A 16,864-nucleotide genomic window follows, 5' to 3' on the forward strand; every position below is an offset into this window, starting at 1 on the left:
TAGAAAAATCTCATGAACACAGTCCCAAGCACAGGTCCGATTAAAGAACCAACTGCAAAAGACCCGGACATTAAGCCCATTGCAAACCCAGCAAAGGTGTCCCAAAGCTCAAACTCAAAATGGTACGTGAAATTGCTGCTTTTTACTTTGGATTAATTTTATTAGTAGTTTTAATTTATATAATTGAAATCAGTTAATTTTATTTTATTTCAGTGTCCCATTGCAAAATAAATACCAAAACATAAAAAGATTTGTGTGGCTGCTGGGATTCGAGCCCAGGTCTCCACGGCCACAACGTGGAATTCTTACCACTAAACTACAGCCACCAGTTGCCTTTGCACTATATCCTTAATAAAATTATATAAAAATTTAGCTCTGTCTAACATAATTCATTAACAATAAAAGACAATAAATTTCATTCTCATTAAATCCTATTTCACAATATTAACTGTTCTAATATAAGTTGCTAGCTATTTATCTAGTGATTTTAAAATAAAAGTATTTAATAAAAATAATTATTGAATTAACTATAAAAATAATAGTATTATTTTGTTACCTTTGCTAAAAATATTTTCTCAATTTTTAAAAGTTAAAAGAGTAACTTTTAATGAACTACTCTCTTAATTTTTAAATATCAATATGAATATTATACTACTAAATAATATAAATATAAAAATTAATAATTTAATTATAATAAAAAAATTAAATATTATCTTAAAAATCTTTGTGGATGGCTAAGCTTTACGCCAATATTTTCTTATTAAAATTTACGTCAATGTTTTCGAATCCTAATCAATCCTCATCCCATTACCATCTTTAATCCTATTAAGTGAAGGGTGTTCCAGAAATAGAGAAAGAATTCCATTAATCCAATTAAATTTATTTATTTTTTAATATTAAATTAATATATATTGACTTATTTTTAAGAAGTTATAATTTTCAAATGATAAAAATAAAAAATGTATTATTCAAACTGAATTACATGCAAATAAAAGAATAATATTAAGTTTATTGAATTTCATTTGTTTGACATTTTTCTTTAATTATAAATTAATAATGTTCATCTTTCCCCCAAACGTAGCATTTTTCTACTGTATAATTTAACATGAATGAATCAATCAAGCAGGGGTAATGTCTTGCTTCATTTCAATAATTAGATCGTTTGATTTATAAAAACAATAAATATGATTCACTTTAAATAAAAGAATACTTTTAAACTAAATATTATTAATTATAGATAATATATTATTAATAAAATTATAATTAATATGTTAATTAATTAAAAATTCAGTTATATAGGTTAGTTTAGCTACCAAACCAATTGAATTATAATAAAAATAAAAATTTTTAAAAATTACTAATGAATAATTATATTTAAATAATTAAATTTTATCAATTCTATTTGATTATAATCGAATGCACTATTAGTTATAGGAAGAAGGAAGCCTCAGTAGAATCTACTCCCAACACTCCAACCCATTGTCATGGCTGCAATGCAGTTTTGTTTGACAAAGGGAAAGTAAATTTCAGTTCAGTCATAACTTTTACCACATTCTAGTTGAACTATTAGGTAATTTTACCACAAAATGGGAATGAGCATGTAATAATGGTAAGTCTTAGGGAAACCCAGGAAATTAAATTTAAACAATTTAAAAAAAAAAAAAGAAAGAAAAAGATATCAAAGGGATACCATAGGATCTAGACCAAGGACTGAACATCATGGGGCATCAAAGCAGCAGGCAAAGCTGCAATCTTGTTCTTGGTAGGCAAAGAAGGAAAAGAATTCACAGACTTCTTGGAAGAAACTTTGTGAAAGACATTGAAGAAAGAAGCACCAGCAAAAAGGAAACAGAAGCAGGCAACAGGAATGGAAAAAACAGTGTTGATAGCTATGAAGGTGGTTCCCGGACTGTCTTCTGCATCCACATACTTTATGTCCATGGTCACTGCCAAGACTATAAATCCCCCAGTGCCTGCAGCTTGGAGGCCCATGACTATCCAGAAAATAGTTGAATCAAATAGCCTGTCTATACAATTAGCATCCATTAACACCTGAATGTTTTTGGGTTTTCTTTTTCTTTTCCTTTTTGGGTGAGAAAATAAGAGAAAACAAGGAACAATAATCAAACTGTGGAGGAACTACATTAATTCGTGTAGCATCATTGGAACTAACGGCAGAAAAAAGTTTTTTTTTTTTTTTTTTTAATTGTGGCATTAGAATTTTCACCGAATGATATAATTATTTGCCTAATGAGACAAGAATAGGCAGAGAGTAGATTAGGAGTAAGACTAAAAAAAGAATGGAAGAAAACAACTGAAAGGTCATAAAAAGCCGCTAGTCATGGAGACTTGCCAAAGCCAAAACACTCTTTTTAGTCAAAATTAATGGGAAGCAAACTGAGTTGGCCTGCAATGCAATGCAAGCTCCTTATCATATGGCCACAATTTCCACACATTACATTTGGGAAACGAAAAAGGGTTGGTTTTTTTTTTTAATTTTTTTAAAATCCCAGGAAAATAATTTTTTGAATTCTTGATTTTTTTTTTAAATTCAAAGAGATAATTTTTATTCATAAATAGTTATATAAAATTTATAGTAAAATTATGGCCATGAAATTTTTCAATAACACTGCATCTTCCTATTAATTAGAGATTTCACAATAATTAATGCCATCACGTTTTGAAAATTCAAATTCATATGATATAACAAATTAATCTTAAAGAATTATATCGAATTAAAGAATTTAAATAAACATCAAGAGAAGTAAAATTCTTGTGTAAACTGGATAAAACTCTAATTAAGAGAGAGATAAAAAGTGCAAGCCAAAAGAACTCCACAAAAATAAGAAAATTAAAAGATAAAATAACATAATTTTTTGAAAAAAAAAAAAGACTTATTACAGATAAAAATGGCTAACAGTAGTGCCAAAAGATTTTTCCAGAGGAAGGATTCATGTTAATCACATGTAATCATCAATAATAAATGTATCAAACTAATAAATCCTTATTGATTATTTTTAATTTTTTTTCTTTATAAAAGAAATCCAATTGTTAAATTAAACAACAACAGAAAAAAGAGTAAATATTTTACAACTTAAAGGTGCAACCTTCTTGCAAACTATACAAAAAGCTTTTTAACCATACCAATGAAAAGGAACATTGGGATGATAAAAGTCCTCATCTTCGTGTAGAAAATTGAGAGTAAATCTTGACGCCTCTTTGCTTGAATCAACAAATAACAAAGAATAAAAACGAAACGAAAAGATAAAAAATAGTTCGAGTACCGCACTGGGGAATTGTATTTGCATATGATTTTGAAGTGGATGCTCATATTGAGAAGTTGCTGAAGAAATATAACCAGAAAAATGGCTTTCAGAAATCAGTAATCACCGTGAGTGAGAGGAAGGCATACACACAATACAGATTCATAATTTCCTAAATTTATACATGTCATCACTAAAATCAAGAAACTTTCATATTAAGTTCACACAGAACCATATCTAACACTCTCATTATACATATTTTCCTCTTGATTACACGCCAAAAAGAAGAAAATTTTAAGGAGAAAATGGAAGCGCATCAGCCTGGCAATAACACACCATTTCTGTCATGAACAGATTTACAAGCTCTCTCACAACCAATTACAGTTAGAATGAGAAAATGCAAATAAAAAAGTACCTTTAAATTGAATACTTATCTATGCATGTTGGTTTGGTGCTGTCTAATCATCAATTAGCCATGAAATTTTTACTCTATGGTACTCCACAAAAAGCTTACCAAATAGACAACACACTCCACTTCCAAGTAGAAGATTTCCCCCTGCTTAGGTGCTGTGGTGTAAAATTGAGAAGCCCAAACATTTCCTTCAATGTTTGTTCTTGCCCTTCAACACCAACCAGTTTCGCAACAAGAGTGGCACTTTCGGTAATATGGTCCATGTCTTTTGTCTTAGTCCACAGGAGATGGACCAACTGCATTCTTCTATTGCTTGAACTCAATGAAATACCCCATTTCAGGAAAATGTTCTCTCTTTCTTCTCTAGAAAGCCTCTTCTGCATTTGCCTACACAGCATCTGCCTCTCTTTATTTAAAGCTCTCTTGCTGTTTGAAATAGAAAAACTAATTATCTTACTGCACTTGAATACAAGTATGTGCATGTGTTTGTGTATTTATTTGATGTTAAACATGCAACTAATATACCTTGAAGTGAGACTTAGACTTCTTCCATCAACCAGAGTTTCGTTACCCCGGGAAAATGTGTCCTGGAGAAAGGACAGCTTCCTGTGCTCAACCTCCATGTAGAAAGAATCTGTTGGATCACCCTTAAACAGCAGGAAGAAGTAGGTCCTATGAACCAATGAGACACTGCAAGCATGCCAAAGTTCAATAATCTCCCGTTGGAGCCTCTTAAATTCTGAAGCCCACTTCACAGCACTTTCTAAGTCATCTTGAATTGGATCCAACCCAACGTCTTTCACATTCTTTCTCAATTCATTGGCTTCTGATTTTGTTTCTTGTTCCTATCAATCATGATGATCAAGAAAAAATAAATGAGCAGTTAGTTCATCAATCAATCTAATTTTAGTCCACCTTCAAATTGAACAAAAAGGAAAATGGATGGACAGAGAAGATGTTAGAAGAGAATAAGAAAAAGTAGATATATGATACATCCTGCAACACAGCTGAATAGTTTTGGCATTCCTACGAGATTTGAGAGTGATAATTAACCATTAATGTGCAGACAAAATGTAGGGCTTCAGTTGTTGCCATTATTATCTAAGAATAAGGTCCATAACTGAATGATAAAACGATAAAAAATGCATGAAGCAAAAAAGATATTGAGCTATTAAAGAAAGAAGCATGACAAAAGAAAACAAAAACTGACCAATTGATCAATCAAGTATTTCATTCCTGCCTGTGAGTTACTAACACTGGTAGTACTATTCCAATCAATGGAAGTTTCAATACTTTGAATTTGATAATCATCAACAGCAGCACTGCCCACAGAAGTCGATGAGCCATTTCTTGATAATTCTTTGGCATCATGAGCAGGCTTCAATGCAGAAAATTTTCTTTGAGAACCCTCATTTCTCCCAATGAAATCTTTTTCAAACCCTATAGGTGGCGTGTTTTCATTCTTTTCTACTTTCTCAAACAAACATGCTGGCGTACTCATAAGTCTTGCTCTACAACTTCTACTCCTAATCATCTTCAAGCTTCTAGATCTAGACACACCTTCTTCCAGCAACCATGGAGATGGTCTTTCGGGTGATGGTATTATAAAATCAGAATGCAAGCAATTCAGCTCTTTCTCTTCCTTCAACTGAGGTGACCCTAATTCTTGATTTTCTCCATCTTCTTTCTCAACCTCCGTCAATCCTGAGGTGCCCATATTTATATTAGGAGATGAAAAATTAGATTCTGCATATCTGTTTGGGCTATTCTCCGACATTCGTGAATTTGCATATCTGTTTTCACTTGACTCATCCACTGTGATGCATTGTACTTCCTTGCAAAGATTGCCTGGATTCTCACAAGTCAGTTCTTCACTATCCTTCACATGTTGACCATCACCAACGAGATTAGAAGTACAGGTTGATAGTTCAGGAGAGGAATTTATTTGAACATAACTCTCTTCAAAGTCTACAAGTTGGATAAAGTTCTCATCAGAATTGCTACTAGTGTCTCCAGCAGAGCACTGAGATGCATCAAAAGACCTGACACTAATATTTAGGAAGTGAGGATCCTCTGAAGCAGGTGAATATGATACTGAATTTTCAGATTTAAATGAATTTCGCACTCGCAATTTAGGGTAATGATTATCTGGATCTGCCTGGACAAGGAATGAAACTTAGAGAAGACAAATGGAGATAAAATTGGATGCTTCAGCTAGATAAAATGTTTTAAGGGAGAGGAGGATGATATGCATACTGATATTGTAGAAGATCCATCATCTTCAGCCACTCTTAGTAGATTCACAACCCGAGAATTAGCAATTTCTAGTTGCTGATTCAGCTTTGAAACCTCACTCATTAGCTGCATGAGAGGAGAAAATTGAAAATTCAACATTAAAAGAAAGTAGCTAAGTATTGGCTACAGGAATGACAAAATTATTCATGTGCTGAAATTCTGATGGTTATACACATAATTGTCTGGCATACAATTAAAATATGAACCAATATTGAAATTATAAAATGAAAAAGTAATTAAAAAAAAAAGGAGGAAGCAATACTTTTTGCAAGTTACATGCAAAAATTTTGATAAAGAGGGGACTAATTCATAACAGGGGTTGCTTCCTGACCGAATTCGATATATAGGTCAATGAAGTAGGCTCTGGGAAGCTCCACCATGCAATATGGGAGTGTGAGAAAGGGATGGCAACATGTGGAATTAACTACATAGTTTAGACAAATTGACTTCTTGTATAAGTTGTCCATTCCTCTACTCTAGTTGAATTCTACTAAACGAAGGGCTCATAATAATTTTTTTTTTTTTTAAAAAGTCCTGAAGTTTTGCAGTCATTCAACTGAAGTCACACAGATAACATCTAAGTTAGCTTTGTGGCCATATTATATTCTTCCAATATATGGTCAGGCCATGGTTGGTCAGTGTTCTGAATCCTCGATTTTAACCCCTGCCCCTGGGACATGGAAGGGAACTGATTGACGAAGTTACTAGGGTTGATGCTCAGGGCTGGGGTTAATCATTGAAACATATAATATACATAGATATTTATGCAAGGACGTGCATATGTGATTAATGAAAATATGTTCCTGTATTCGAGTGTGCTTTCACCATACGAAGATGCAGGTTGATTGTACTTGGGAGTAATTAACACTTTAACAGGTACTCAATGTGATGCAAGGAGCCTATTACATCACCTTTTCAATCTGAAGATCTTTTTCTCTCAGTAACTCTGTGGAATCTGATGTACCAGAATTAGATCCTGTACTTCTCAACTCACTCTCCAATCTAGCTAATTCCCTTTGCAGTTGCTTTACCAATGCTTTATCAGACACAACCACATTGACATGTGCATTGGTTGTCACTTCCTTAGCACAACTTGCAAACAGGAGTGTGTTTCTAGATTGTTCAACATGGGTTCGTGCAGGGCTTATAGTGCAGATGATAGCAGTCCTAGCATTGCCTCCTAAGGAAGACTGTAGTATGCGGGTCAGCTTTGAATCTCTGAAAGGAATATGTCCATTTCTTCCTTTGCTGCATCCAGCCATAAATTTATATAAATTAGCACCAGATTTTAAATTCAGTTTAATAGGAATTGATTTGTGCAAACAGTAAAGGGAATAAAGAAAATAAGAGAATGTGAACCTCCGAAAAATGCGTAAAATTCCATATACCATAAGAATGAAGAATTTAAAAAAATAAAATAATAAAAAGCAAAACAGTTTCAGAAAGACTAGGCCAGCTGCTGCCATAATCAATCCCAAGACAGTTATCTATTTGTTAAGAAAATATCCATATCTGAACTATCATATGAATAGTTGAATCCTATAACTAAAGTGTAAATATGTATTTTTCATAGTGGATTGGTGGATTACAGGAAGATGCTTTAAGTCTACACTGAATGAAGTTAAGAAGAAAGCATAAGTTGTGTAATTTCTTATTTCACTCCTGTCAATAACAACAATGTAAAATTTTGAAATCTGACAGAGGTTGAAAATACAGCAAATGTATTTGATGGGCTAAATTTGAATTCTGATTACAATCATACTCTAAAATCCCACAAAATTAGAATAGTTACAGAAAGTAGCTGCTTCCAACACTATTTCACAAGTAGTTAAAATTTGAGAAGTCTGAAACAGGTTACAAAAGCTCACCTTAGCTTTCGGATAACAGTCCCCAATGTCAGTAAACTGCGATTTATGTGGCACCCTTCTTTTAACCTCATGCCAGCTGACAAAGACTGAGATGCACGCTCACTTCCTGCTAGATCAACAAAATTCTGGATGGAAAACAACTAATATTACAGATGTTGCTGTCAGTTTTACCAGATTAGTCAATGACAAACTTCAAGGATTCATACCACAGTGGCTGCAAGGGTGCTTGACTTGCCATTGCCTAAATACTCACATGCAGAACTTTCAATCGTCTGACATGAACTCATTATCAGTAATATGACGCGACAAAAAATTATCTGGCAGTGCTACCTTAAATTTCATAGTGAAATAACCATTAAGTTATACCAGTCTCAGAATCTGATGAGATCTGGAGCTTGTTTCATTCATGGAAGTCTCCCCTATTTGTCTCTGAGCTGCAGAAATGCACCAAGACATTATTAAGTATATAGTCACCAGTCTTCTAGTGAAAGCAAAAATTAGTCAAGGGAATGACTTGCCTTCACAGACAGATAGAAGTTCTTTGAAATGATTCCAGTCCCTTAGTTTTTCCTCTGTGAGTCTCTCAACAACTGTCCCTCTCTATTAACATTGACAATTGTTATTGCAATGGAAAATGCATAGAGCAGTTCTTCACTATACAAAATATGAGAATTACCTCCGGGTCGTCTAGAAGTCGAAGAGGAGTTGTATCCATACTAAGGAGGTCTCGTACTGATTCATTGTAAATCTCCATGGCAGAGAACTTCAAAATAAATTCTCTTTCCTTATGCTATAGAAAAGGAAAATACAGAAGGTCTCAACCAAATCAAGGGGAAACATAAAAAAATTATAAAACACTAGATTAAGAGTAACAATTTTGCATTACCTTGTCTATATAATCATATATATCTGCTACAGTGTACTCGGTAATTCCACTCATGGTGTATGTCTTTCCACTACTTGTTTGTCCATATGCAAATATACTTGCTGAAGTAATTATCATGAAAAGGAAAATGAGAAAAGGTAAAAACATAAAGATGAAGTTTGGAGTAAATTTCACACAACAGGAACAATGAAAAAAATTAAAAATAGGTTGTACTTACAATTTATACCATTGACAACTGAAAGTGCAACTTCCCTGGCTCCTTCCTCATACACCTGCCTTGTGGAGGAATCAGATCTAAATACTGTGTCTAAAACCAACAAATTAACCAAAAAAACATTACTAAGAATAACATTAATGAACACATATCAACAAAAATATAACCAACTTCACAACATAGCTATGGAACAAAAATATTACTCGATGCCCGAAAGTGGGGATAAATTCAGCATTAGTAGATCAATAAACTAAAAAAAATAAATAAAAGAAAAAAGCAATATCATATCCAGTTTCCCAATATTATGAACAGATTCAAAACATTACTCGAATTGCAGAATAATCTTTGTATCAATTAACTGTGGTGGCCACATTAATACTTCTCTATATCAACATATTTTGGCAAATCATAGACACAGAATTGGAGATGCAATTAAAAGACAAAATCAAAATTTATTAAACTGTGACATAAGCAAATTTCTTACCAAATGTATAGGCAGTTGGGTACATGGACCTCTCAGAAACTGAAAGATTATTCCTATATATGACAGTGCTATCATTGATGCATTCCCAATCTGATACATCATTCCTTACAATTTCCTTCTCATTCAAAGGCCTCAGCCGAACTGAAACAAGAATTTTCTCCTCACCACCACTCGACCCCTGTATCTGCTCCTCCTCATCAGCGGCCCCCATTTCTCACCTTTGGTCTCAGCAAGACTGGAAATCATACAATATGTAAAGAAGTCAATGTATGCTCATACAGACCACACAAATACATCATTTTGCCTCTTTTTGTCAGCTCCCTCTCTTTTTCTTATTGTCCAGTTAATGCATTAAGTTTGGTATTTGTTTAATAAAACAAGTTTGCTGGACTCATGGAGAACATAAGGGCCACGCAACCTTAACTACCACAATCATATACATCGGCAAACTAATCATGGGTTAGTGCTAAATTCACCAACACTTTTGGTCAGTTCTTTGTCTCAAGCAAGAAACCAATTTCTTAATCTTTAATTAAAAAAATAAAGGCCTGACCAAATACATATGCCCTTTCGAAAGCTATCATTCTTAGAGTCAAACAAATGGTGGTAGTCCAATTCAATTGACAAATTTGGATTTTGCTAAAATGGTCCCCGATAACAGACTGTCAAACACCTCGATCTTCTCTTATTACCTTTACAGCATGTGGCTATGGAATATAGCTTGGAATTTATATATATCTATATATATATATATATATATATATATATATATATATATATAACAGTAGTGAAAGTGAGAAAACTAAAATAAAATAAAAATTTTCCTTTTTGACCTTGGGGAGTGAGAATTCACTGTCTCTTTCCGGGAATGTTTGTGGCCTCTGGAAGAATCCTCACTGACTCCATGTGCAGATTATCTGCATTACAACCAGCTACACCTAACTATGACGAAAGCGCTTGGATTTTCTGCTCCAAGATTTCAGTGTTTTCGGCTGTTTTCGATGTCGTCTAAATGTAGCCCTGTAACGAACAGAAATCTCATCACAGGTTGCCCAGAATCACAAAAGCAGATAAATATTATCGAAAATAAGGCATTACAAGACAAAATTTGCTTGCATCCAGCAGAAGAAGAAGAAGAATGAGCGTGAAATTGGAATTTAACGGGTCATTTTAAATCCAAAATCTTCAACAGGAAACAAAAACAAATTAAAAAAGTTGGAATCGAAACATTTAGGAATTGAACTCCAACCAGAATCCGATTACGTGCAACCAGGCAATGCCTTAGCAACAACGGCAAATGAATTTTGAAATCTTCCGCGAAATTCTCTGGATCAAATAGTTAAAATTTAAGAACATGGTCATAATCATTCAATCAAGCAAACCAAAAAGAAAAAAAAAAATCTGAAAAATGTAGAGGATTATTCTCTGACCTCAAGCAGCTCTAATCTCATTGGAGAAACCGCGAAAATTGAAAGAAGAGCGAATGGAGGTGGAGAGAAAACGGATTCCCTCTCCCTGGCCTGTGTGGTGTGTTATGTGAATGGATTATAAAAGGAAATGGAAAAAGGAAAAAATTGGGAGTCGGGTTGGTTAGTTGCTTTCTTAGGCTCCCAGCTGCTGTTTGGATGTTATTAGCCTTTGATTTAAAACTACCGCGTTAATGCTAAAAGCTAAGCTAACACTCCATAATTAATTGACAATTTTAGCCTAATTAAGTTATTATCATGTTTTTACCTAATTTGCTTCCTGTTCAAGCAGGCTTAATTAATTTTCTAAATGCATTCATTACTTATTAGTTAGTTCGATGATAACTAATAATATGTTTTTATTATTGGGTCAGTGAATAGGCCGGGTCATGAATATATTCATTTAATCATTCTAATAAGTTAGACTTAATTAAAAAATTATTTATTATTCAAAATCTGCATTATTAATTAATAACTTTGAAGTAAATTATTAGATAGTAGTTATAGAAACAAATTAAAATCATTGGTTAATTTTTATTTAAGTAATTTTTTACTAATTAGTCAAGGATAAATTTTGAATATATATAAATTTAATTATTAAACCTTAATTTTAAAAAAATTTCTAAATCCGTCATTAATTACAATTAAAATGACAGATTATTTATGTTGAAAATAAATATAATATTTTCATATTTATCTTTTATTTAGAAATAATATATTTTAGAGAGTTAAGTGTAGAAGGGGGAACATTATTGATTTTGTTGTGTAATCTAATGGTATTCACATTTTTCTAATTTTATATCTTTTTAAAAAAAACTAATAATAATAAAAAGAGACGATGGCTTGTTAATTAGCTTATTAGAAATGCAAGTGGCAGAAGCTGGAAAGTGAAACTGAAAATTAATTTCACCGTCCAGAAGGTAGGACAATGGAAATAAAATAGATAGGGCTCCCATTTGTTTAGTAATATGAGTTAATTTTTTTTTATGTTAAATATTAACTACTCAAATTCATTTATATTAATAATTAATAAAATATAAAATATAATTTTATAATAATATTTCATATATGGTAGAATTATTAAATTTTTATAATATAAATTATTAATAAAATATATTTTATATAAATTATTAATTAAAATGTATAAACGAATAATAATTATATTTGAAATAAGATTGAATCATTTATAATAAATTTTAATCAAATTTATAAAAAAAAATTGATATTTAAATGCATATTAAATTCGGAATTGAGTACCATTTGCATGGCTAGGCTATATATTCTATGGTTTAGAGGCTGTTTTCTAATTTTTGTTATTGTCAAATATTATTTGTTATTTTTTGACTATCCTAAAAATGTAATTTTTTTTTTTTAAGAAAATAGAAACAGAGGCATATAGAAAATATATTTTAATTATGATAATCACCTATGAGTATTTTTTGAGTGGATTACACACGATAATTGAATCCATATATTATTGTGGAAAGTCTATACACATTAAATCAGATTCATCAAATTCATGTAGATATTTCAATCATAATTAATACTAAGAAGGCTTATAAACGTTTGAGCAATTGCCATTCACAACTCCAAGAGGCGTTTCAAAATTTGAATCAGTGGTTGGTTTCCTTGCCATAAATAAGATTGACCTCCAACCCCAAGTTTCCATGCATGAGAATAAAAAAGCAAATTAGGGAATTATTCAGCCTGCTCATGGATCACTATTAAACAATATCTCAAAACGTTCCTGGAATAGTTCTAATTCCCCAGTCATCCTTTTTGAATTTTCTTTGACTCCACTGTGAGACAAACAATGAAGCTGTCTGCTACATATGCAAATACAAATCAAGCGAGCACAGAGGGACTGTTTTTGACCAAACACCCCATGCCCATGTGAATTGTGATGATGAGTAACGGCCTCATAATATAACATTATTATTATTATTATTGAAATTTTTTTAACGTAAATTTTTTTAACGTTATTATATTAATAATATGGATTTGACACTGCCAAAATAAAAAACAGACCATCCACGTGATGTATCACGTGCAACTTTCATTTCTCTTTTTACTTATGTGTGAAGGAAAAAAAAAATATATATGTGTATATATATATATATATTATCAAGAATCAACTTTTGATAAAGAGAAGCAAAAAAATAATTTATGAATACGTGGCGGTGTTCGGTTTTGAATTGATGAGTTGTGCTGGACTTTAGAAATGCACGTGCATGTGCCCGCTTTCTTCTATCTTTTATCTCTTTTAAATTTGTTGAATTGGCTTTGACAATAAAAAAAAATAAAAAAATTGTTCCATTGGTTGTTGTGAGAGTCGAAATTCGATTTTTTTCCTTTTTCTCATTTAAATCATTTTTATGGGATTCCTTTATAAGTTATAATATAATGCAATACAATTAATTTTTTTATTAAAATATAATAAAAAAATTTAATCACATTAAATTATAATTTATCAAATAAAATGTAATTATATATTTTGATATTTTTATAGTTAAAAATGCATAGGCATTTACATTTTATTTTATGCATGAAATAAAATAAAATAAAATAATTACTCAATTATATATGATTATAGAGAATGTAGTTATTCTTCACTTATAAATAGAATTTATATTTTATAAACTACTAATTGTTTTATTTTTTTTTAATATAAAAAAATTAAGTTTCGATTGTTATCAGTTTTGCAAGTAAAGTGGTAAAAAATTGCCTTACATTTAGAAAATTTATTGGACCATGTGAAAAAGTTATAAAATAATATATACGAATCCATTCACATGAGAAGAAGCAAATTAATTAATAATAATTCCTAGCTTATATATATATGAGTTGCCGTAGGAAGCAACTTGCAATCAAACCATCACCGTCAGATGTCGGTGTGGTTATCTAGATGATATGATAATTCCCATGTTCCTTAAAATTCTAATACTTGTTTGTTTAATATATATATTAATTTGAGATTAACTCCACTATTATATGATTTATTTTGATGTCCAAATGCATCATATATATGCAATTCTCTATAATTGAATACTCAACTAATTTGAAATTTCTCTTATATCTGTAATGTCTTCCTTCTTCAATAATACTAAGGTATAATTTTTCTACAAGTAAAACTATTTTTAATTGTCATTATATTAAATAAAATTATGAATAAATAAAATTTATAAAATTGTACAATATATTATTTTTTTGTAAAAACAAATAAATACAAAATAAGAGAGAGAGAGAGAGAGAGAGAGAGAGAATTTGCAGTGCCAGACCCAGTGAATGATAAGACAAAGAGGACCCGCCGGTGAATTATGAATGCAACGCAACGGCACAAGGTCCCAGGGAACCGAGGGATGGTGCACGTTGTGTTTGTATGGCCAGGGCCTGTTTGGACCCTTTTTCCTGCCAAGGGAATGCCTTTAGCTTTTTAAGGTTGGGCCTATCTATCCCATAGAACAATTGGGCCCTATCATCATCACCATGATACCAAATGCAAATCCCAATGATCTGGGTGAACCCTTTTTTTTTTTTTTTTCTGGGACTGGACCAATATTCGTTGTTTTTTTTTTTATTAAATTTATGAATTATTAAAAATATATCTTTAATATGTTATCCTCAAATGTTATAATGTAAATTAGATTTTGCATATTGTTAATTAATTATTCAAAAAATATATATTTTTATATCGAATATGTATTACTTATCTCATTTTAAGTAATACAAGAAATGAAGTTGTAAATGGGCTTAAGTGAGTTTGTGTAACCTTTTGTATTGCAAGAAAGGTCAAAGGCCTAGTCCTACTCTTTCAGCCCCAAGTCCTTTTTTTTTTTTTTTTTAAGTCCGTTATGCAAAGAAATTTAAATTTAATATATTATAATTTTAAAATGATTTTACTTTAACGAATTTAAAATTCATTAGAATTTTAGATGATCTAAAAATTTCTATAATTTTAAAATTCAAATGGCTTCAAATAATTTAAATTCTCTTGATTAATGTGGCATTTTGTTTTCTCTCTCTTTAAAAATTTTCCCCTTAATAATATTTATATCAAATATTTAACGATTAGTTATAAGCTCAATTTTTGCAAACGCATTCACTAAATGAATCACAGTTAATATTAAAACTCATTATATATATATATAACTAGCATAGCACCCATGCTGGATAATTTATAATTTTTATTTTTTAATTTAATTTTTAATTGTATTTTAAATAAAATAAATTATTATTATTAAATTAATTTTAAATTAAAATTTATCTCTTATTTAGTTTAATGTAAATAAATTTTTATCTATCATAATAATAAATTTTTAATTAATTTATATTTTAATTAATTAAAATACCTATTTAATTATTTTTATACATTTATTAAGAGTAATTTTCATGATTATTTTATTTAAAATGTAATTAAAGTATTTTATTTAAAAAATAATTTAAATTTCATAAAATTTTTATATTTTATCTCATAATTTATGTAAATCGATATTTATTTTTTATACATTATAGAAAATACATTAAATTAATAAGAAAATAATATTATTTTAAAAATATATAAATATAATTTTTTTGTTATTAATATAATAAAATAAAAAATTATCAAATTGTCAATAATGAATTGAATTATTTAATTTCAGTAATAATAAAAATACATAATATTATTATAAATTAAAAATAACATTCTATTATATTATTTTCAAAATTACTACATCTATATGTAAATTTTTTTTATTAATTTCAATTTTTGTATAAAAGAATTATTTAAAAAAAATAGTTATCACTTTATATAAATTTGTAATATAAAATAAATACATTTCATAAAAGTTATAATTTTAAAATGTCATAATTTTCTATTATTAAAATAAATACTATAAATACACACTATTTTTTAAGAGGCAGATTTCATGATTATAATATTGTAACTTTAATTGCTCTTAATTATTTTTATTTGTATTTAAATTTTTAATGTTATTATATTTACAATTTATCTTTAAAATTCAAATGCTATATAAAAATATAGTTAATAGATAATTTATGCACTAAGATATAGATATTTAATTAAAATTTATAAATAATTTTAATGAAAATTAATTATAATAAAATATAGATAATCAAAATATTAATTATAATTTTATTCGATATATAATTATAATGAAATAAGATATTCAAAGTTTAAGAAATATTAAATAATAAAATTTTAAAAATTAATAATTAAATAAATATTAATTAGATATATTTAAATAAATAAATTTTGAGAATGATAACTAATAATTTTGAAAGAAATAATAAAATATAAAAAAATATTTCAGCACGTTTAGGTTAAATAAAAATACTTTGCGAAAGAATAGTGCTTAATGTGTATCAAAAATCTCATATAGTACTATGTATTGACAAACAAATGAAAATCATTTAAATAAAAAAAAATTTATAACTAAATATTATTGAATTGAAAAATGGTAAAAAAAATATTTAAATTTAATTTTTTAAAAGTAAAATGTTTGTTATTTACTTGGCTAATTCAATTAAATGGCCATAAGTTGGCATAATGATAATGATAATAATGATAATAATAATAATAATGAGTATTAATTAATTTTAGAAAATAAAAAGTATTAAATTATTAACATAAAAAAATATACTAATTATAAATAAGTACAATCTTCATATTTTATTTTTATAACTTTTATGTATATACTTTTGTTCCTCAAATTTTTTAATAAAGATTTTATAATAAAAAATATAACAATGCAATAAAAATATTTGTTAAATATATGAAATAATTTAAGATTTAATTATATGATAATTAATTATTATATCACAAATTAATGGTTATTTTTTTTTAACTAATGACCATCAATGAATTATTATTATTATTATTATTATTATTATTATTATTATTATTATAAAGGGTAACATTTGATAAATAATATTTTTACAAAAATAAATTTATAAAAAAATAATATAAAAAAATTT

General features: G+C 29.1%; 1 protein-coding gene and 1 non-coding gene across 3 annotated transcripts; both read right to left on the bottom strand.

Moving 5' to 3' along the window:
* Positions 1–254: 254 nt before the first annotated feature.
* On the bottom strand, positions 255–326 carry TRNAH-GUG (transfer RNA histidin (anticodon GUG)). Its single transcript has one exon. It is a non-coding gene; the product is annotated as a tRNA-His (tRNA).
* Positions 327–3,409: 3,083 nt separating this feature from the next.
* LOC110650949 (kinesin-like protein KIN-7H) lies at positions 3,410–11,046 on the bottom strand. 2 transcript variants are annotated; one of them, XM_021806114.2, is made up of 16 exons: positions 10,853–11,046; positions 10,672–10,748; positions 10,256–10,442; positions 9,423–9,657; positions 8,942–9,031; positions 8,725–8,825; positions 8,515–8,628; positions 8,357–8,438; positions 8,205–8,272; positions 8,045–8,110; positions 7,839–7,963; positions 6,882–7,218; positions 5,932–6,036; positions 4,886–5,833; positions 4,201–4,520; positions 3,410–4,101 (listed from the first exon to the last, which is right to left on the bottom strand). In XM_021806114.2, the coding sequence occupies exons 4-16, from the start codon at positions 9,631–9,633 to the stop codon at positions 3,774–3,776; spliced, it is 2,895 nt and encodes a 964-aa protein (XP_021661806.2). In that variant the 5' UTR covers positions 9,634–9,657; positions 10,256–10,442; positions 10,672–10,748; positions 10,853–11,046; the 3' UTR covers positions 3,410–3,773. The 2 variants fall into 2 exon arrangements, with proteins under 2 accessions (XP_021661806.2, XP_021661807.2); XM_021806115.2 differs by lacking the exon at positions 10,672–10,748.
* Positions 11,047–16,864: the final 5,818 nt, after the last annotated feature.

This window comes from Hevea brasiliensis, chromosome 16 (assembly GCF_030052815.1).
Source record: "Hevea brasiliensis isolate MT/VB/25A 57/8 chromosome 16, ASM3005281v1, whole genome shotgun sequence".
In the NCBI taxonomy this organism is placed as follows: Eukaryota; Viridiplantae; Streptophyta; class Magnoliopsida; order Malpighiales; family Euphorbiaceae; genus Hevea; species Hevea brasiliensis.